This window comes from Pyrus communis, chromosome 10 (genome assembly GCF_041283825.1).
Source record: "Pyrus communis isolate YQ-2024b chromosome 10, ASM4128382v1, whole genome shotgun sequence".
NCBI lineage: Eukaryota > Viridiplantae > Streptophyta > Magnoliopsida > Rosales > Rosaceae > Pyrus > Pyrus communis.
In genome coordinates this window covers 26,014,619-26,035,824 of record NC_142574.1, presented here as the reverse complement: position 1 = coordinate 26,035,824, position 21,206 = coordinate 26,014,619, and the positions used below count along the sequence as shown (strand labels likewise).

At 39.7% G+C, this 21,206-nt stretch overlaps 3 protein-coding genes and 1 pseudogene across 5 annotated transcripts; 2 read left to right on the top strand and 2 right to left on the bottom strand.

Annotated features, from left to right (window-relative positions):
* Positions 1-4: 4 nt before the first annotated feature.
* LOC137729613 (uncharacterized) lies at positions 5-1,762 on the bottom strand. Its single transcript, XM_068468591.2, has 2 exons — positions 1,626-1,762; positions 5-1,130 (listed from the first exon to the last, which is right to left on the bottom strand). The coding sequence occupies exon 2, from the start codon at positions 1,116-1,118 to the stop codon at positions 360-362; it is 759 nt and encodes a 252-aa protein (XP_068324692.2). The 5' UTR covers positions 1,119-1,130; positions 1,626-1,762; the 3' UTR covers positions 5-359.
* Positions 1,763-1,850: 88 nt separating this feature from the next.
* On the top strand, positions 1,851-5,838 carry LOC137729006 (pre-mRNA-splicing factor ATP-dependent RNA helicase DEAH7 pseudogene; annotated as a pseudogene). Of its 2 annotated transcripts, none has more exons than XR_015952188.1 (2): positions 1,851-1,980; positions 2,319-5,838. The product of XR_015952188.1 is annotated as a pre-mRNA-splicing factor ATP-dependent RNA helicase DEAH7 pseudogene, transcript variant X1 (transcript). The 2 variants fall into 2 exon arrangements; XR_015952189.1 differs by having other exon boundaries at positions 1,858-1,980; positions 2,294-5,838.
* A 2,518-nt stretch (positions 5,839-8,356) lies between these two features.
* On the bottom strand, positions 8,357-13,179 carry LOC137729218 (uncharacterized). Its single transcript, XM_068468079.2, has 2 exons — positions 10,318-13,179; positions 8,357-9,103 (listed from the first exon to the last, which is right to left on the bottom strand). Exons 1-2 carry the CDS (start codon positions 12,941-12,943, stop codon positions 8,766-8,768), a joined length of 2,964 nt encoding a protein of 987 aa, XP_068324180.2. The 5' UTR covers positions 12,944-13,179; the 3' UTR covers positions 8,357-8,765.
* A 4,356-nt stretch (positions 13,180-17,535) lies between these two features.
* TAF11 (TBP-associated factor 11) lies at positions 17,536-20,512 on the top strand. The gene is made up of 5 exons (XM_068468355.2): positions 17,536-17,959; positions 18,613-18,700; positions 18,816-18,915; positions 19,002-19,165; positions 20,079-20,512. The coding sequence occupies exons 1-4, from the start codon at positions 17,598-17,600 to the stop codon at positions 19,127-19,129; spliced, it is 678 nt and encodes a 225-aa protein (XP_068324456.2). The 5' UTR covers positions 17,536-17,597; the 3' UTR covers positions 19,130-19,165; positions 20,079-20,512.
* The last annotated feature ends 694 nt before the right edge of the window (positions 20,513-21,206 follow it).

The window sequence follows — 21,206 nt, the reverse complement described above, 5'->3', positions numbered from 1 at the left end:
GAAGTACTTCAAGCAACACGAAATAATCACGTCTTCATTGACATTTTTGAGCAATCTCTTCAGTTGCACCCTATTGTAGCGTACTAGTAAGAATTACACCCAAATTACTTGGTATAAAACTATGACAATATGATGAACATGTTCTGCAGATGCTTGTGAAAACACGAATCCGGGACTTACAAATTTTCGTAGAAAATGATAAAGTCCCCGACGGCACCATCTGACGGCACCAAACAGTTCAATGGTGTGCATCTCAAGCTCAGACAAAGGTTTCCAGAACTCATAAGATTATGAGAATAGGAACCATTTTCCCATCATGTACATGCTAAGAAACTTACGTTTCCCCTCTTCTCTATCCATCAGCTACTGTCGTTGTTGCTGCCTCTCAGAAACGGGAATATATGGAACTGAGAGAGCAAAGACTCCATGTCCTTTGCAGGAACTGACACTGTTTTGTTTTCCTTTTCCACTACTTGCGAATCGGAATCCCGCCAGAACTTGATGATTTGTAGATTTTCTTCTTCTGTCAATCTCTGGACAAGGATTCTGGAAGCATAGCCTTTCTCTCTCATTTGAAGGCATATCTGCGAGGGATTGTTTTCTGTAAGAGTGACCATGTACAACCAGCCCTTCTTTGACAAAAGAGTGTCAGCAACCGGCAGCATCTTGTCAATCACAGTACGCCCATTCTCCCCGCCAGCCCAAGCAGATGCTATTCCTTCGCGTCCCACTTCATCTTCAGGGGTCGGCACATAAGGCGGGTTCACAACTATTACATCAACCAAACCTTTCAGACGCTTCTCCAGTCCTGATGCAATGTTAGTATTTATCAACTCCGCATGAACCCCATGTGCTTCTAACGTCTCATGAGTCACCTTCACCGCATGGGGGTTAATGTCAGTCGCAATATACTGCGCCTCCTGGCCAACAATAAGAGCTAGAGAAGTAATGACATAGCCACTGCCGCAACCCAGTTCCAGGCACAATGCCGGTTGGTGCTGCAACAGGTTTGTTCGATCAGCTAAAAGAGCATCTACTAGAGCAAACGAATCATCACACGGTTCATAAACCTCGGGGTGAGAACTGACTAGGCGGATTTGGGCGATTCTGGAGGCCATCTTGTGTACAACCTACCATAACAAAGTAATTTCAAGGTAGACGTAAACATTGATGCAACTGGGATAATAAACTCAACAAATTAGAACCAAAATCTATGAGTCTGATTGTTTGAATGAATTACAAATTACAATCCCCTTCCCTGCCCATTACTCCATTCTTACCTTGGCTAGTAGTTTGGACAGAAAGTAAACAATATTTTCTGGGTTCCAGTTCTGAGTACCAAAATTCACAAAATTAACTAAATAATTACACCAGAATTTTAATTTAATTATAATAATAATCAAAGAAAAAAACTCAATGTTCAATTAGTGAAGGCACGAATTACTCAAGAAATAAAAAATTAAGCATCTGGGTAATCCAATAAACTACAATTTATGATCTGAGATAGCATAAGAGTTGGGAAGGAAATTAAAAAATAAATAAAAGCACAATGGTATGAGAAATTGCAGCCTAAAAATAACTGATTGAAATAAAGGAGCCACCTTTAATAAAAAACCCCAACGTACCTTCAGAAATCAAATATTTAGGACTGACTGGGTTGCTTGCTGCGTCCTCTTCTTGCTTGGCAATATTTCTCTAGGGTTTCTGGTGTTTGTTTACTCAGTCCAGGTGAAAGCGGGAACTTGCAGAGGTTGGTGCCTAGTGGGCGGCCTCTGTTTTTACCACATTGGGCTGTGCTGACCCAATACAAAGGCCCAAGGACCAAATAGAGAAAGTACAACCGACCCAAAACAGGATCCAGCCTAATATTGCTACTCAGACCAAAGTTTTGACCTTTTCTGATCGAACACAGTTTACAAAGTTGAATACTTTTCTGGGTTTATGTTCATAATTCGACAGCCGCCCTGAATCCACCCCAAGGTAAGAGAGACCTCATAATTCTGTTTCTAATCTATCACTCTTGATTTGATTTATTTTTTTGGCATTTAGATATTTTTAATAAATCAAACAAATTATATAATTTTTTTTAAAAAAAAAATTGATTTGGGGCTGTTGAATTCTGCCCAAATTCTGTTTCCAGAAGTTTCCCACGTAAAACTTATCCAATTTTCTTAGACAATTGTGAGGGACTAGGTTGTCGTACCAGGTTTTTATAAAGTCCTTATATATATATATATATATAGGTTTCTTGCTGTATAAGTTGTTTGTTTATGATTTTCTATTGAAAACAAAGGTCTGAATCTGTTGGTTTGGACAAGGCAAGGGTGACAATGGAACAAAAGAATAGCAGTGGTGGTCGGGGATTATATGTTTCAGGGAAGGACAGAGTTGTTTTTAGGCGTCCGGAGAAGAAATCTGTCTTGGGCTTCGATGTCAACGCTAATGCGAAACGGGAAGGGTTTAGGGGCGTTGATGGCGGATTCGAGGCACCGAGAGATTGTGAGGGTAGGTATGATTATGACAGGGAAGAGCATGGTGGTAGGAGGAGAGATTGCAAAGATGGGAGTGGTAGTTATGCTAAGGATTCTTGTCGTCGAAGGAAAGCATGTGAGGGATATGAACATGATCAATGTGGTGGACAATATGGAAGAAAGCGGAGTAGATGTAATTTTTCTGGATCTGATGCTTCTCCGTGGGATCTCATCTCTTCGTCTCCAGTTCGAATTTGTCCTTCTGGAGATGCGTTTAAATCTTCAAGTTCGAAACATGGTGTGAGTCCTCGTAAAGTTGCTTCTCACTCGGAAAATTCACAATCGTTCAAGGATGGAGAAGGAGACATGGCTGATTTGGATGAAGAACAGAAATATGAGATTAGCGAAAGCATGCGTCTAGAGATGGAATACAATTCTGACCGAGCATGGTATGATAGGGAAGAAGGAAACACAATGTTCGATACAGTTGATAGCTCGTCTTTGTTTTACGGAGATGATGCTTCTTTTCAAAAGAAGGAAGCGGAGTTGGCGAAAAGATTGGTTCGAAGAGATGGAACTAAGATGACCCTTGCTCAGAGCAGAAAGTTGTCACAGCTCACTGCTGATACTGCGCAGTGGGAGGATCGTCAACTTATAAGATCTGGTGCTGTTCGAGGGACTGAGGTGCAGACCGAGTTCGATGATGAAGAAGAGCACAAAGTTATTCTTCTTGTACATGATACAAATTTAAAGCCTCCTTTCCTTGAGGACAGTGTAATTGGAAAGGACGGAACTGTTGTTTTTACCAAGCGAGCAGAGACGATAATGCCAATAAAGGATTCCACGTCTGATATGGCCATAATTTCTCGCAAAGGGTCTGCTCTCATTCGGAAAATTCATGAGAAGCAAAATATGAACAAATCGCGTCAACGTTTTTGGGAGCTTGCAGGTTCTAAACTAGGCGATATACTTGGTGTTGAGAAAACAGCGGAGCAGATTGATGCAGATACTGCTGCTGCAGGTGCAGACGGTGAAATTGATTTCAAAGAAGATGCCAAGTTTGCACAGCATATGAAGAATGAGGAAGCAGCGAGTGAATTTGCAAAGTCAAAAACCATCTCACAGCAACGACAGTTTTTGCCCATATATTCTGTGAGGGATGATTTACTACAGGTAATTCGAGAAAATCAAGTTATTGTTGTTGTTGGAGAAACTGGTTCTGGAAAGACGACTCAACTGACACAGTATCTGCACGAAGAGGGTTACACTGTAAACGGCATTGTGGGTTGCACCCAACCAAGACGTGTGGCAGCCATGAGTGTTGCAAAGAGAGTTAGTGAAGAGATGGAGACTGAGCTTGGTGATAAAGTTGGGTACGCTATTCGGTTTGAGGATGTGACTGGACCAAATACCATAATAAAATACATGACTGATGGAGTACTTATGCATGAAACACTAAGAGATTCTGATCTAGACAAGTATCGCGTAGTTGTGATGGACGAAGCTCATGAAAGGTCACTGAACACGGATGTGCTGCTTGGGATTTTGAAAACAGTGGTTGCCCGGCGGCGTGATTTTAAGCTCATCGTGACATCTGCAACACTAGATGCTCAGAAGTTTAGAAACTTTTTTGGAAGTGCACCGATTTTTGAAATTCCTGGGAGAACATTTCCAGTAAGTATCAGGTATAGTAAAACCCCATGTGAAGATTATGTTGAAGCTGCAGTGAAGGAGGCCATAACTATTCATATCACCGGCACTGAAGGTGACATCCTCATCTTCATGACCGGCCAGGATGAGATTGAGGCAGCTTGTTATGCCCTTTCAGAGCGGATGGAACAAATTATCTCCACCTCGGTTAAAGAGGTGCCAAAACTTTTGATACTCCCTATATATTCACAGTTGCCTGCTGACTTGCAAGCAAAGATATTCCAAAAAGCTGAAGATGGGGCTCGTAAATGTATTGTGGCAACCAACATTGCTGAGACATCTTTGACGGTAGATGGAATCTCATATGTCATCGACACGGGATATGGTAAAATGAAAGTATACAACCCGAAAATGGGTATGGATGCTCTTCAAGTATTTCCAATTAGTCAGACTGCTGCTAACCAACGTTCTGGGCGTGCTGGCAGAACTAAGCCTGGAACATGTTATCGGCTGTACACAGAGAATGCGTACTTAAATGAAATGCTGCCCAATCCTGTGCCAGAGATCCAGAGGACCAACCTCGGATATGTGATCTTGTTGCTCAAATCACTTCAGGTTGATAAGATACTAGATTTTGATTTCGTAGACCCACCTCCCAAGGATAATATTCTCCATTCTTTGTACCAGTTGTGGGTGTTGGGTGCTCTTAACAATGAGGGGCGGTTAACTGACCTGGGCTGGAAAATGGTGGAATTGCCATTGGACCCTCCACTCGCTAAAATGCTATTGATGGGTGAAAAGCTAGGATGTTTAGATGAGGTTTTGACAATTGTGTCCATGCTTTCAGTGCCTTCGGTATTCTTTAGGCCCAAAGATAGGGCAGAGGAGAGTGATGCTGCAAGGGAGAAATTCTCCTTCCCAGAGTCCGACCACTTGACGTTGTACAATGTTTATCAGCAGTGGGAACAACATCAGTATCGTGGGGACTGGTGTGATGACCACTTTTTGCAAGTTAAAGGGCTGCGAAAGGTTAGAGAGGTGAGGTCCCAACTGCTAGAGATACTAAAGACACTCAAAGTCAAAGTCCCACTCACATCCTGTTGGCCTGATACTGATAAGGTGAGACAAGCTATTTGCTCTGCGTACTTTCAGAATGCAGCAAGACTAAAGGGTGTGGGGGAATATGTTAACTGCCGGACTGGAATGCCATGCTATTTACACCCGAGCAGTGCGCTTTATGGCATGGGCTGCAATCCAGAGTATGTGGTCTATCATGAGCTAGTTTTGACAAGGAAGGAGTATATGCAGTGTGCCACTGCAGTGGAACCGCAATGGTTGGCTGAGTTCGGATCCATGTTCTATTATGTGAAGGAGTCGGATAACTCAATGTTGGAGCACAAGAAGAGACAAAAGGGGGAAAAGACAGCGATGCAGGCGGAAATGGAGAATCTGAGAAAGGCTCGAGCAGAGGCAGAGAAAGCAAGCAAGCAGAAGGAGAGGGAAAAGAGATCCAAGCAGCAGCAGCAGCAGCAAGTCGTCTCAATGCCGGGTTCGCACCAGGGCTCTTCTACATACTTGAGGCCGAAGAAACTTGGCTTGTAATGTGAATTATTTTGTACAAACGATTGATCAGTTTAGAGTTTATTTGGGTTGCAATCATACTTGTTTCCTTTGGCATTGCGGACGTTTCTGTTTAATGATAACAAGTTCTTTGAAATGAGGTTGTATGCGGCTTCTTCACAAGGATAGTCATTGTACTCAAAATTGCAAACATGATGTCGAATCCCCAAAGACTTGATTGTCACCGGAGTAAATTTTTCATTCGTGTATCTATGTGAGTGCAGCACTCATCATGTGATACAAAAATATGCTCCCGATGACGCGAACTGATTTAGAATTGTTTTTAAAATAACTAAAAGCTCTTTTAAAGAAAATGTTTTGGATTCTAAAAGCACTTGAAGTGCTTCTTGCGTTTTTATTAAGAATTGATTTCAAAAACATATTTACCAAAAACGTTTTTAATCATTTTATAAACACTTCCAAACGAGCCAAATATTACAAGACCTTGGACCAAATATTTAAAGCTCTTTTCTTTATGGGTTTAATGCACTGTTTCATGCTGGGGAGGAGTCCAAAAATCCTCTTCTTTACCAATTTTCCTTTATAATTTATGAGAAGTCCAAGAGAGAGCAACAGCTGAAATAGGTAAGAAACCCCATAACTCAGCTTCAATCACCATCCCACAAAACCCCTAGTTTTCATAGTGCACTCTTTCTTTGTTTCTCTATTAGTTTCGTCTATATTTTTATTATAAAAAATTTCCTGTTAATCTTCAGACTTTTTCCATGAAAATTAATCAAATTGTATAATTTAACGAGCACAATTGGTGGCCTGTTAATTATGTGTAAAATTTTTAATGTAATTGTGCCCTAATTCTGTTCCTTAAATTCACCAAATTTCGTTTTGTACTGCTAGATTTCTGTTTTTAATTAACCCTATATAATGTCATTTATTAACCCTAATTTTACCCGATTGCTTTTGGATATTCCTGATTTGGATACTGAATTTTCTCCAAACAGCTAGTATCCGAGTTTTGCTTCACTAATTTTTTTTGCAGAGGATCAATGGTTAAAGAAGTCGGGAAGTATGTTAACATGTTCAACGGTACAGACTTTGAGACATGGAAGATTAAGATCAAGGCCTACCTATGTGTAAATGATCTCAATCTTCCTCTTAAAGGAAAGAAACCAGAAAGTATGGAGGATTTCGAATGGGAACTCCTTGATGCGCAGGCATTAGAAATTATCCGTGCGAGGTTCTCAAAGAAAATTGTGCAAAGAACAGCGAATGAGAACACCGCAGCAGGTCTAATGGCTACTCTGGCTGACTTGTACGCTCTGAAACCAACCACGTACAATAAGGTGCAACTCACACGACAGTTACTCTGAAGATGAAAGCAGGCACTAGCGCAACCGAGCATTTGAGCAAGTTCAACTACATTATCTTTCAGTTGTCCTCTATCAACGTCAACTACATTATCTTTCAATTGTCCTTATCAACGTCAAGTTTGACAATGTCGCACAGATAGTTTTTAGTGCCTGTCTATCAACGAGCATTGCCCTAAGAACAGCAAATGAGAAGACCACATAAGGTGTAATGGCTGCTCGGACTGACGTGATTGAGCTGAAATCAACAGCGTACAGTAAGGTGCAACTGCTGCAACCGTTAATGAATCTGAAGATGAAAGAAGGCGCGCAACGAGCATATGAGCAAGTTCGAAGCTATAACTACTAAATTGTCCTTTAACAATGTCAATTTTGAAGATGACACAAGGGCGTCGATGACGATGTGTTCGTTGCCAGAAAGTTGGAGTGCTTGGGTGACTGCTTTCACACACTCTCTGCTGGAAAGGACAAGCTCGATCAGATACGACGATATCATGTGTCATTTAAGCCAAAGAGAGGCGCAGGAGATACTCTAGTGAAACCTCAGATAATACTTCTGCCTCAAACCTTGATTCAAGGGGTAGAGTATCTGAGAGAAGCTCGAGTCGTGGTAGACGAAAGTCCAGGAATCATAAGTAGTAAGAATGTTGTCTGTTTTGGTTTGAAGAAGTGTTAATTGATCTTGGATCTTGAAAAATGTTGTCTGAAACCTACTTAATTTAGTCTGTTCTACAACATGTGATGATTGTTACCCTATATATTCACTTCCTGTTACCTTATTATATCTAGAGTTTGAGAAGGTTTATAAGAGCCCTTAAATGGTGCTCAACTAGTTGTATATGAACATCGGATTTTGTCCCGTTTATCGACATATTAGTGTCCCTTGAGCTCCATTTTTTACTCAAAGTTTGTAACCAGTTACATTTGTGTATGTTCTTTGAAAATCTTACGAAGAAGAAGAAAAGACTGATTAGTTGGTTTGTAAGTTGCAGAGTTACAATTAGAGGTGCAAATCAACCCATTAGGTTATTAATGGGCACCTATTAAGACCGATTTATTTTGATTTCATCTGACACCGTCATCACCATTACCAAAGTCAGACAAAATTAAACGGATCTTAACAAGTACCATTAACAACCCAATAAGTCGATTTTTTGAAGAACCCAAATAAGTCGATTTGACACGTCTAATTACAACCACATCTAGTGCGTTCCCCAATCAGGCATGATTGAGGACATCAGTCTGATTAAGTGGGATTTAGCTAATCAGAAAAAGCACAAAACGTTCGAGTACAAAATCTAAAAGTTTATTACAGTATAATAAAGGCAACGTCAAATCATTTGGTCATACATTTATATGATGACACAATAATACAAACTAACCAGTACCAATATCGCCACCTTTGCCTGCCACTAATCACCACAACAGATCTACCTTCACTCTAACAAATACAACAATAATACCAAACAAAAACCCAAAAATATTGAGAAGAAAAAAAAACATAAAACATTGTATATACTATGTGGACTGGCTGCCTTCTTCACTTATTACTTTTGGTTCCCAGCTTGGTACTGCTATACCAGTTACTCAACCGTGCTCGCCACTTGATCCGAAAATCATCTGTTATTATACATGTTCGTGACATTTTTGTCGCTGTCACCAAAATGTTGCTGCTCCATGATCTGATTCAGGTACTGAATCATTGCATGTGAAATGTGTTTGGTTGTTTAGCCTGTGCAAGCATTTGAACAACTTCTCTCATGGTTGGTCTCTCCACACTGTGCTCTTGAACGCATAAAACCGCGACGAAAAACACTTGCATTGCTTCGTCCATCGGAACAGTGTCTAGTCGTTTGTCGAGGATCTTTATCACCCCTTCTTTCTGTGAGTTGGTCTGAATCTTGGTCCACTGAACAATGTCCATTCCCTCTTCCCCAAATCCACCAACTGGCCTTCTTCCTGTGATGAGCTCCAACAGTACAACTCCAAAGCTATACACATCGCTCTTCTCATCAACTTTCAATGTGTACGCATATTCTGTTCCATGAGGCACAGTAAAAAAGTTTAGCTGGTTGTAAAAGTTCATAACATACACAAAACAAGTGAAAAAGTGAAACTGATTTGTTAAAAGAGACTTCGGTAAAGCCGCTTGACTATGATAGTTCTCACATTTAGTGAGACAACATGGAGTCGAATGAGACTAAAATACAGACGAGTCTCATGTGAAAAATGACTCATACAGACGTGATATATCCACTGTTCTATTTTGTTTTACTCCTCTGCACAACACAGGCAAACAACACAGGTAAGGTAAAGCAATGGGGGTGTGGGTGTAAAAGAAAAAGTTAGGGTTATGCCATATTCTTTACAGTTGTGCCACTTTCTAGGGTTTAGGGAAAGTAAAGCTTGGATCCCAAGCAAGATTCTTAATGGGTTGTATGGAGTTTTGTGGATTTTGGGTTCATATGGGTTTTTGGTCAAAAAAGTGGGTATGTGATTGGGCCGAAGGAACATGGAATTTTATGGTTTCAAGACATGTATACTGCATTACACTACACTGTGTGTAGAGAGCAATATAAAAAGCAAAAGGAGAATTTACCTATGTCAGTGGAGCCTTTGCCTATTTTGGAATCCATATGCCACTCCTACTTTGCTACTTTGGTAAAAAGTAAAGTACATACATATGAAAGGAAACATGTATTTTCTAGAGAAATACGCGTAATAAAACTGATTTTGTGTCTCTTCCTCCACATCTTAGTGCCTTTTGAACTTTATTTTTGATTAAAAATTTGTGACCTGTTTTTGTATGCGTACGTTTTCCTATCCTCTATTCATCTATTAATATTTTAATACCAAATTGAACAAAACAAATCAAGATCTGAAGTAATCATTCTCTCTTTTGTTATTGAAAGCGGCCGACTTAATCCACCAAGTCAGAGGAGACACATGGAATATGCTTTAATTACTTTAACAAAGTGCTGCATCAAAGTATATAGGTCAATTTTAGCTTATTGTGCCTACTTAGTAGCCTATTAAATTGCATGATTTTAATATTAAAAAAATAAAAAATCTCAAAACAAGAGCAAAATTAGGGTGTAACCGGAGACATTCCGTTTATCTCTCACTCATAACGTGACTCACATGATGTGTGAGATAGAAAAACAGTAATTCACGTGATGAATGAGGATACATCCCAGTTACATGCAAGAATCTCCGCTCGAATTGGAGTAATGATGTAGCAATAGAATTACCTGGAGCAATGTAACCGTATGAGCCAGCAACTGCAGACATGCATTCTGATGTTCCGGTGTCCTGCAAGAACTTGGCAAGCCCAAAATCTGCGACATGAGCCTCAAATTCTGAGTTGAGCAGAATGTTGTTGGACTTCACATCCCTGTGAAGAATCAATGGTGAGCAATCATGGTGCAGATAACAGAGCCCTTTTGCTGCTTCAATGGCTATGTTCAACCTAGTCTCCCAAGTGAGATACCCTCCTCTCTTCCCATGTAAAACTTCACCCAAGCTTCCATTCGGCATGTACTCGTAAACCAGCAGATTGGTCTCTTTATTTGAACAGAAAGCCAGCAATCGGACGATGTTCCGGTGGCGGATTTTTCCCAGTGTCTGAATTTCTGCAGAGAGGCCATTGTCGTGTGACGAGCCTTTGTTGATCCCCAACAGCTTCTTCACAGCTACTTGCTCGCCTTTCGACATTGTTCCTCTGTAGACAATCCCAGCTCCACCTCTCCCGATCACATTGTTATCCTTTACGCAGTCTAAGATGTCTTCACTTCCGAATTCAAGCTTTTGGAATGCTGTGAGCTTCCACGAGTTCGAATTTTTTCGCACCTTTCTGGTCTTGATGATTGCGAATGTTGCAAACACGAACGAGCAAAGCAAGAGTCCTAGAGCAAAGAGAAGCTTGAATTTGCCAAGGACATGAGAGCGCATGCCGGTTTGGTTGTGATCCTTTGATGATGAGGCTGAGGAGTAGTTGCATGGATTCGCAGAAGAGTCACAAAGCTCAGGGTTACCGACGAAGGATGTGGAGTTGAAAAACAAGTATTGCCCTGTTTGTGGGATTGGACCGGAGAAGTTATTGTGTGAAAAATCAGCAGACGTTAGGCTTTTCAAGGAGCCTAGCTCCTTTGGGAGGCTCTGGTTTAAGTGGTTCCACGACACGTTGAAGTAATTCAGTATGTGGATTTGAACAATCTGAACTGGGATTGGACCTGAGAGTTGGTTTTGGCTCAAATCTAAGTAGGTTAAAGCGATACAGTTTCCAATCTCCGGAGGTATTGTGCCCGAAAAATTGTTTCTGCTCACATCCAACTTGAGAAAGCTTTGCAACCGGCCTATGTCAGATGGGATTTCTCCGGTGAATTGGTTTCCACTCAATAGAAGAATCTGCAGGCTTGAGAAGTTTCCGATAGATGCAGGAAGGCGCCCGGATAAGCGGTTGCTTGACAGATTCACCTGACTGAGTTTTGAGGGTTGTTTGCTTCTTTCCTGCAGAAGCTGTCCAGTGAGATAATTGTTCTGTAGCTCTACTAGTGAGAGTTCTGGCAAGTAAAGAAAGCCCGGGGGGATTGATCCAGTGAGATAATTCTGCCCCATTCGGACTCTTACTAGAGTATCACATTTGCCAAGGTCATCAGGTAGAGGCCCAAAGAGAAAATTGTTGAGCAGAATTAAGATCTCCAGCCGCCTCCCAAAGCAAAGAGATTTTGGGACAACCCCGGTGAGCTTGTTACTCGAAAGATCAAGCTCAATCAGTTTGCCATTCTGACCAAGCTTTGAAGGAATGGCTCCAGTGAAGTTGTTATGCCACAGCTTCAAGACTTCCAAGTTCGGTAGCTCCGCGATAGAGCGAGGAATCTCACCGTGAAACTTGTTGATGAAGAGGTTCAGTAGTGTGAGCTCGTGGAGGCTAGAGAACTCAGCGGGGATATCTCCCGTCAGTGCATTGTTCGAAAGATCAAGAGACCTCAAGCTACTCAAGTTTCCCAGCTGAGCAGGAACCGAACCGCTGAGCTGGTTTGTTTGCAAGAACAAAGTGTCTAGCTTTTTCAGATTGCCTAGCTCCGGAGGGATTGGCCCCTCCAAACCGCAGTTTGCGAGGTCTAAATGAAACAGATTGATCAGCTTGCCAATTTCTGGTGGGATTCCGCCTTCAAATTCGTTGTAATATCCCAACAAAAGCTGCTGTAGGTTAGTGAGGTTTCCGAGCTCGCTCGGTATGTAACCGCTCAGGTCATTTCCCGCAATTGACAGATAATCAAGCTGCACCATGTTTCCATAGCTAGGAGGAATGCTCCCACTGAAGTAGTTCCCGCCAAAGTTCAACCGCTTCAGCCTCGGAAGCTGAGTGACACCTAATGGAAGTGATCCATTGAAATCGTTGTTGTAAGCATCTAGCATTACAAGCTCCTCCAACTTAGAAAACTCCAAATCCAAGCTTCCACCGAACCTGTTGTTGGAGATGTTGAGGTTTTGTAGCTCGGCTAGTTTGTGGATACCAGGAGGAAAAATACCCGAAAATCCATTTCCTGACACCGAAACATTGACAAGGGTGCGGAGTTCAGTGATCACTGGCGAAAGGGTGCCCGAGAGATTGTAGTTGGATATGTCAAGTGAGACTACTGATCTGTTGAGGCTGTCACACTTGATGCCAGCCCAAGAGCAGAGGAACATGTAGTTTGACACATTCCAAGTACTTAAAGAAGGATTTTTCGAGTCTTCGAAATTTTGTTTGAGAGAAACAAGAATTGATGCTTGCCTCCTGAGAGACGGATTAAGTGATGAAACAGAAGAAATACAAGTGAGGAACAGAAAGAGAGAGCAGAGGAAGACAGACATCATTTCGGAATTCGCCATTGAAGGGTTTCTGGATTATAGAACAACTGCAACCATTCCATTCATGTGTGATCTGATTTTTATTTTTTTTTTGGAGAGAGAGAGAGGGAGAGAGATGACCTTGGATACTATTAGTAAGAAGCTTTCAGCTTTGGCTTGGAATTTTGGAGGTCTTTGTAGCACAGCATGTTTTTGGTTGCATCTTTCAACTTTATAGAAAGGAAAAAGCAAAAGCAGCGTCACGCATTTTTTGCATATAAAGAGATTCATAGCAACAGCGGACCGTTTGATCAACCAATATTCAAAATTTGCTTTACCCTTCAAAGTCCTTTGCTTTATACTTATTATTCATCTAATTGAAAAAAAAAAAAAGAAAGAGATTAGACCCAAGTGAGAATTTTAAAGTGACAATCATAAGGAGGAAATCATTTCATCAAACCAAATTGATTGGAGGCTTGATATGCATTAATTCCAATTCATGTTCGTTTCAACCATAGTTCAACCATTGCATTGTAATATAATTTTGGTTTTGGTTGAAAAATATGAAAAGAAAGAAAGATGAAATGAAAACGACGAACTGAAAACAATTACATGTTCTTTTTCACTTTCAAGTTTTTGTTTTCGTATAATCTACTTCTTTTCTTTTTTATTCCTCCTACTACCGCCCTTCATCCTTTTTCATTTCTCATTTCTCCCATGTATTTCCTTCTAGCTCTAGTACAAATACTAAAACTAAATGCTAAAAAGTGATATGGTTATCAAACGATCACTTAATTTTGTTATTGTGATGGATACAATAAACCTGACTTTTCTTCTAGGTCTCACTTTGTTCTCTGGTTGGATACTTTGTTTGATACATGCGATATCAGTAAAAGAAACCAAACATATGACTTTGGTGTACGAATTAATACTTTTACTCGCTTCAGCTACAAACTCATCACTTTGATCAGATACCTTAACTTCTTGTGTAAACGTTGTTGCATTACACCAACATTTATACTTATAAATGAGGCCAAGAGGATTGATGAGGGGGTCTTTTTGGGTTGAACTAATGATGATTAACTAAGAGCCAAAGAAAGATATGATCAAGTTGGGAGAAGAAGCAGATAAAAGCTCCATGATTTCCAGCTTTTAAAGTGGACACATTAATTGGGTTCTTTTAGACCATCTTCCTTCTCTCGGCATTTTGATTGGAATATGTAGCAAAAGTACTTGAACAAAGTTGAGGTTTCATCGTAAAATCAATTAGTTATACATGAAGTAGCCAAATTACTTATAAGTATATGCAAGGTCCTTTCTTTTCCCGATGTGGGATTGATTCAACACGTCACAACTCAATTGAGTGACGTGGAGCTTAACACGTAAGACAACTTGTTCTCATACCATGAAAAAAGTTGAGGTTCCACAATAAAATTAATTGGTAATATAGCAAGTAGACCAACTTATATATAAGTTTATGCAAAATTCCTTCTCACCTCAATCTAAAATTCATTCTCTAACAGTACTCTAGTATATTATTAAGGAGGAGGAGGAGCCCTCCGTCCTTCCTCCTTCCACTTTTGCTTTAGACCAGAACGTGAAAAAAGAAAAAGCATATGGATTGATTTTGGAGATGTTGGGATTCATCGCCTTAATCTATGTCAGTCTCCTCGCTCTCCCTCCCTCTCTTTTTGTGGGCCTCTTTTGAATCTTTCTTTATTTTTATTTGGTCAATGAGTTATAATATGTAGTTCTCCCTAGGAAGCATAATTATGAATGCAATAAAGTCAGGTTTGGGAAGCTTATTACTGTTCAATTTTCTCTTTAAACCAACAACTCTCGTTAGGTTGAGGGATATGAGTTTGGTCAGTTGGTTGTCATATTGTTGCACTTAAGTTTGATTTTTTTGTTTTTGTAAATAAGTATTTTTGAATTTAGAAAGAAAAAGAACTTTAAACAGACAAATTGCAGTTTGATATATGAGACATAACCTTTTGTTTTTATGATTCAACAAATTACTTTTGTATATCTATCAAGCTATGATTTGTAAGTAAATATGAGTTTCTTTATATAGGCTTAATTATGCCAGTGGCTCTGAAACTATGTTAAACCTCAAATTGCCCTCTGAAACTCACAGTGATTCGTTTTACCCTCTCGAACAACATGTTCTGACTCACCTTGTATGTACCTATAAGTAATTGAGTTGTTCCTCATATTGCCAATTGGTTTTATAAGAGAACGTCAACTTTATTTATGGTACCAGGACAAGTTGTCTCATGTGTGAAGCCCAAACACACGTGCTCCATGTCATCCCATTTTTGTTGTCCACATACTAGGCTTGAAAGTTCACTACATGTGAGAGGACATGTTGAGAGTATGAATCCCATATCGAGAAAAGAATAAACCTTGCACGTGCTTATATGTAATTATACTACTTCTCATATTGTCAATTGATTTTATAGTAGCACTTCAACTTTCTTCAAGTTCGTCATAAACCGATCTCTTTTCCCCCTCCTTCCCTCCTTACGCTTTCCCCCTTCTCCCTCTCTTTGTTGACATGTTTGAATCTTTTTCACCTGAACTGAAGGACTCTAGGCCGATCTATACACATATAAATACGTACACAAAGTAGATTCCTCAAGTGGAATGAACCCTTGAGATAATATCATAAGGTTGCCTTGGTTTAAAAAGACCACAATAATTGACAATGTCACCAAACGGGACACTAAAGAAGATAAAAAAACTACTGCTTTATATTATGATTCAATTTTTAGAAAAAAGAAGACAAAACACTCGATTGATCCTCCCCCAAATGGAAATGGTGTCTGAGCTCGTGTAAGGTGATTGCTTGCTTCCATGCCTCTACACACTTTGATGATGATGCTGGTTCATGCACCAATGGTCCATCATCGCAATCATCATCAGCAGCGGAATCTTCCTTGCTAGTTGGCTACTTTTAGCCTTAATAATAATTATATGGATCATTGGACTGCATAACTAATGACCCTCCTAAAGTCACCAATATTCAACTCCATCTCCAACATGTTTGAACAAACATTTGGATTCACATTGTTGAGGAATTTTTCTTGCAAACATCAATATAAGTATGATTTAGGGAGTCGAACACGGGACTTTCGATGCATGGCTGATAGTTGCAGACTTGTAAGTTTTTTTTTCTCAGAGCAAGATGAAGCCCACACGCCACTTTGCCTAGTTGTATTTAGCTACCATGCCTTAACCTCTTTGAAGTATCTTGTCAAATATCTTGCCCCGAAGACATCCATGCTTAATGATAGCATTAAAAACACATATATTTATTCTCCACCAGACATTTGTGATCACTTAAGGGTTGAAAGTAAAACACAAAATACGTCTGATTATTCTCCACCATTGAAGTCCAAGTTCAACGGTGAGAGATCAATGATGACACGTATGTTGGTCTCCGAATGAGCACAAAATTGTGGTGGTTAAGTATAAATAACAAGTCTAGTACGTGCAGAGAGAGAGAATGAAAGTGATGACTGATTCAGTTAGGCTGACTGACTCATCACAAAAAGAAAGAAACAAACACTGATTAGGGTTTGGTGGAGTGTCAATGCAGCAGCACTACTGCCCTACAAACTGCCCTACAATGTTTTACATATGCGTGTCAATATATCTATATATATAGACATATATATATATATATATATATATATATCTTTTTAAGGATATGGACGAACGCAGTGATATTGGCATCACCAGATCTGCCTTTGAATCACCATATCTGAAAAGAAAGTGGCTTTATGTTAATCATCTCTTTAGCTTTAGTCGAGAAACCAATCGCTTACCTCCTTAGTGCCATAATTTGGTTGATGTTGCTGAGGATATCACATCGCTGTACTACTCCCACCACCTAACTACGTTTAATCCCTTATTACCTGTTAAATTTACTAAGAATTTTAGTTACCATTGATGTAACGCTAGAAATGACGTCATGCATACCACATAACATTAGTCATTCTTCGGAATTTTTGGTGAAGGGGTGTGCAAAATACGGCTTAAACCATTCAAACCATCCGAGCACACAATTTGGTCAGTTCAGTTTGACCTACTTGTCCTCTTACTCTGAACCAAATCTCTTTAGGAAAAAAATGACTTAACCAAACTGACCGCTAATTGAATTGAGTTTGTTCGATTATGCTATTAGTTTGAGGCATCAATCAAATCAAATCATTTTGAGCCGTGATGTTACATTGATTTTGAGTATTGTATGAGTCCTAAATCGAATTAAACTAACCATGCCCGCCTCTAATTTTTTTTTTTTTTTTGAACAACGATATTATCTACATTAAGGGCGAGGGGTAGGCTTATCCTGACAATGAGCTAGCAATAATATGATTCAAATTCGCCTTTGACGAGAATCGAACCTAAGACCTCTCACTTACAAGTGAAAAAGAATACCAACTAACATTACAGTTGTAATAATCATGTTCTTTGCATAATTTGTTCCCCATTAGGCTTTCTTTTTTGGGTCGGCCAAAGGATTCCTGGAAGGAAAAAGGCCTAAACAAAGGAAGCCCAAAAGGCCCATACCAATGGAAAGCCCAAACGGCCCACACCAATCTTTTGCTCATTATATATTTGAAATTTGAACAAAAAGAAATAGAACAGTGTCTCGTCGGACGAAAGTTCCCAAATTCCAGAGGGATCGACAATGAAGCAGCAATCCAAGGACCCATTCGAAGCGGCGTTCGAGGAGCAAGAAGACGACTCACCGCCCGATTCTCCAGCCGTCGCTGAAGCCGCGCGCGCCGCCTTTGGTGCCCTAGAAGAGGACGACCCTCTTCTTGTTCCTGGCCCGTCATCTTCGTCCGCGCCATCAGCTGCAGCGCCGAAAGCAACAGCAGTTACCAGAACAAGAACAACGCCAACTTCTTCTGCGACGGCGCCCTCCGCCTCTGCTCGGCCCGCTGTCAAGAACAAGGATGACGACGACGATGACGACGAAGACAACATGGATGTCGAGCTCGGAAAGTTCTCCGCCACCGGTGATCCTGACAAAATGGCCAAGATGCAGTATGTTGCTTTCCAATTTTCACTTTTATTTAACAGCATTTCATAATTCACCTTATTTTTTAGTAATTAATCACTTTTTCATAAACCCCAATTCGTAATTCAGCTTTTTTTTTTTTTCTTCAAGAAATTGAGTGTCTATTTTATCAATTTACTAATTAGGGTTTGTAGATAAAAGTGCTTTGTAACTTTATGGAGCAGATTCATCATACTTTGATTTATAGCAGTAAGGGGAAACACTTCGAACTCAGATATTTAAAGAGAAACCCGACTTACTTTGTAAAACCAAGGGATTTCGTAACTAAGAATCGATTAGAGCATGACTAGTGTATAGATGAGGGTTTTGTTTTCTCCAATTGAGCTGTTGAAGTGTTTTTGTTATAAAGCTTATCGTCGTTGGGGTGTTTTTTCGGGTTTAGTAAAACAAGGGGGAAGGTGAGGCAACTCGACTAGGGTATGAAGGGTCCAAGTAGGTTTTGAATGACAACAGTTTGAAACAAAAGTTGTAAGCTTGCTAGATGTACTTTGCAGTATTCTAATTTCTAAGTATGCTTGCTTCCTTGAGCTTGTTCTAACTTGCGTTGTATCTCATGTAATACATCTGGTTGGTGATTATTCTTGTCCTTCTAAACTCCTAGATTTGAATAATCTTTCAGGGCTATTTTATCGCAGTTCTCAGAGGAACAGATGAGTAGGTACGAGTCGTTTCGCAGAGCTGGATTTCAGAGAGCCAACATGAAAAGGGTGTGATTCCTTGTTACCTTTCCATAAAGAAGGCATTTCTGGAACCTGTATAGAATTTTCATATTTTCAACAGTAGCCATTTGGCATTAATGTTTGTGTGCATTATTTGTTGCAGTTGTTAACTAGCATTAGTGGAACTCCAAAAATATCTGCGCCAATGAATATTGTAGTGTCAGGGATAGCAAAGATGTTTGTTGGTGAACTTGTTGAGACAGGTATGTTATAAAAAATTTAAAGTAACATGAATGTTAATGGCCCAACATTTATTTGGCTTACCAAGAGCCTCTATGTTCACTTGCAGCCAGAATAGTGATGTCGGAGAGGAAAGAGTCTGGGCCAATCAGGCCATGCCACCTTAGGGAAGCATACAGAAGGTTGAAGCTTGAAGGGAAGGTACCAAAGAGATCACCGTCTAGGCTCTTCCGGTAGAATGACCAATTTCACGTTCTGGTGCTCATTGGACAGGTTACTACTCATAACCTTGTTAGATGTCATGGAAATCTATTGTGTGTTTGATGGCATTCTCATCCCCTACCTTTTAGGCAGTCGAATTGAGAACACCAAACCCTTCAAAAGGAAAACTGCAAATAGAAAACATATGAAAACAAGAGAGAAGCAGGTAGAGAATTTGTTATAGAACGAGGGTGTTTTTCTACCTAGAACAAAAATGCTGGTTTTCATCTATATGAAGTAAAGTTGCTTCAAAACTCTGCAACATGATGCTGTGATTGTCAAGTTCAAAGTCATCTAACCTTCATAAGTTAGGCCACTGTTATTCTCTTAAAGTTGTTTTTGAGATCCTCCCCGTCTCTTTGAAAGGTAAAAATATCACAAGTGGTGTCTGGTTGTTGGATAGGTTTGTTTTCTGAAGGTTATTTGGAAGACTTAGAAACATCAGCCCGTGAGTAAAACACGTCTGGTTAGTTTGAGCATTGATTAATGTGTGCTAGGAATACACGGGAATATCAGCCCATGATGGAAATGTGATCTTATGACTAGGCTCCTGATCTCAAGAACAAAGGATGAGATCACGATCCCATTGTTTGTTTATTCCGTGAAGAGTTAAAAATGTCAGCTGCCGATGATTCATTCTTTATAATTGGTTTAGCTGTAGCATACTGAAGATAGGAAGTCCTTTCTCATGTTGCTTTTTGCAACCCCAAACATGGTATATACATCTATTTGTTTCTTTTTCGTTTTTCTTTGAGTAGAAGGCTATTTGGTGGCACATTGCTTTACAGTTTACAAATCATTTCATTTTATCCTGACACAAAACTGTTTGATGAAATCTGTAAAATATACTATTATGTGAAGAAATTTATTACTGTGTTGTTCTACTTCTGTTCTAAATCGGTCTTTCTTCTGCTCATATTTGAAGGTCGACATATCTGGAAGTTGGAGCTGGGATGCAGTACATATACCATACGATTAAAGACCAGACGTATTGCACTTCATCATCACTTGTGGTAGTTTCTTCCTCTTCGATCGCGTTTTTTGGGAGACAATGAAGGTGCGATTTAAAGCACAATAACGATGATGTTGCCAGCTTCGTTTGTTGTTGCCGTTTTGACTTGTGACCCATGACACTTATGCTAGTAATTTGCCGTCCGTGCTATGTTGGTGCATATTTTTTCTCGCAACCAAGCGACTGATTGGATGTATTATAAGATATTGGACCTGTGTAGTCATTGTAATTTGTACCGTTCAGTTGCTGATACATTAAAATATTTTGCATGTGGATGAATGAGTTTATAAAGATACTGAATGTCACTGGGTCGGGTCGAAAATATATGACTTGGAATTCATTGGTTATTTCCGCTGCTGTTATTTATTTTTGGAAATACCCAAATGAAAATGCTTACATGCTTTTAAAGGGAAAATGGAATGTATTTTTTTTTGGTAAGCAATGATAACCACCATGGGGTGGCACGTTTTGAGTTCGATTTCTAGAATTGGTAGATCGCACGATGGTGGCCAGGAGAGCTTTTGTGTCTTTTTCAGCCCGCCCCCGGTAAGATGGATTGTGGTCGGTTGGTTCCCCTTTTAAAAGGGGAAAAAAGATCATATTTACATTAAGTAGGTAGGGAACTTAGATTAAGCTACACAATGGAAATAGTAGTTTAGTTTGAATTTAGTTTCGATGATATGTGAATTTTGGATCTTTCATGTATAAGTGAAGAGAAATATCACTTGTACTAAGTAATAAAACTTGATGGACGCTTAAGTTGCTAATAAAAGGGGATTAAATTGTGGTTTATATTTCGCTGATTGTTGCTTTAGCTTTATATTTTATTAAAAAAAATATGTAACTCATTATGTTTGTGTGTATTTTCCTTGATTTTTATATTTGTTGAATTGAAAAGTTGAAAACTAAATTGCATGATTGCCCATGGTTTGATGCACCCTCATTAGCATACCCAACAATTGAGCAAGTGTCGCAACATTTTGTATTTCTTTTGGTCGAGGTCACAAATTTGTGTTTTAAGACTTGAGCTTATTTTGTTTG

Coding starts and splice junctions, on each gene's coding strand:
- TAF11 (XM_068468355.2), top strand. CDS start 17,598: ATGAAGCAGCAATCCAAGGACCCATTCGAAGCGGCGTTCGAGGAGCAA. Junction 17,960..18,612: donor GACAAAATGGCCAAGATGCA/GTATGTTGCTTT, acceptor ATAATCTTTCAG/GGCTATTTTATCGCAGTTCT. Junction 18,916..19,001: donor TGGTGAACTTGTTGAGACAG/GTATGTTATAAA, acceptor GTTCACTTGCAG/CCAGAATAGTGATGTCGGAG.
- LOC137729613 (XM_068468591.2), bottom strand. CDS start 1,118: ATGGCCTCCAGAATCGCCCAAATCCGCCTAGTCAGTTCTCACCCCGAG.
- LOC137729218 (XM_068468079.2), bottom strand. CDS start 12,943: ATGGCGAATTCCGAAATGATGTCTGTCTTCCTCTGCTCTCTCTTTCTG. Junction 9,104..10,317: donor ATACGGTTACATTGCTCCAG/GTAATTCTATTG, acceptor CTCATGGAACAG/AATATGCGTACACATTGAAA.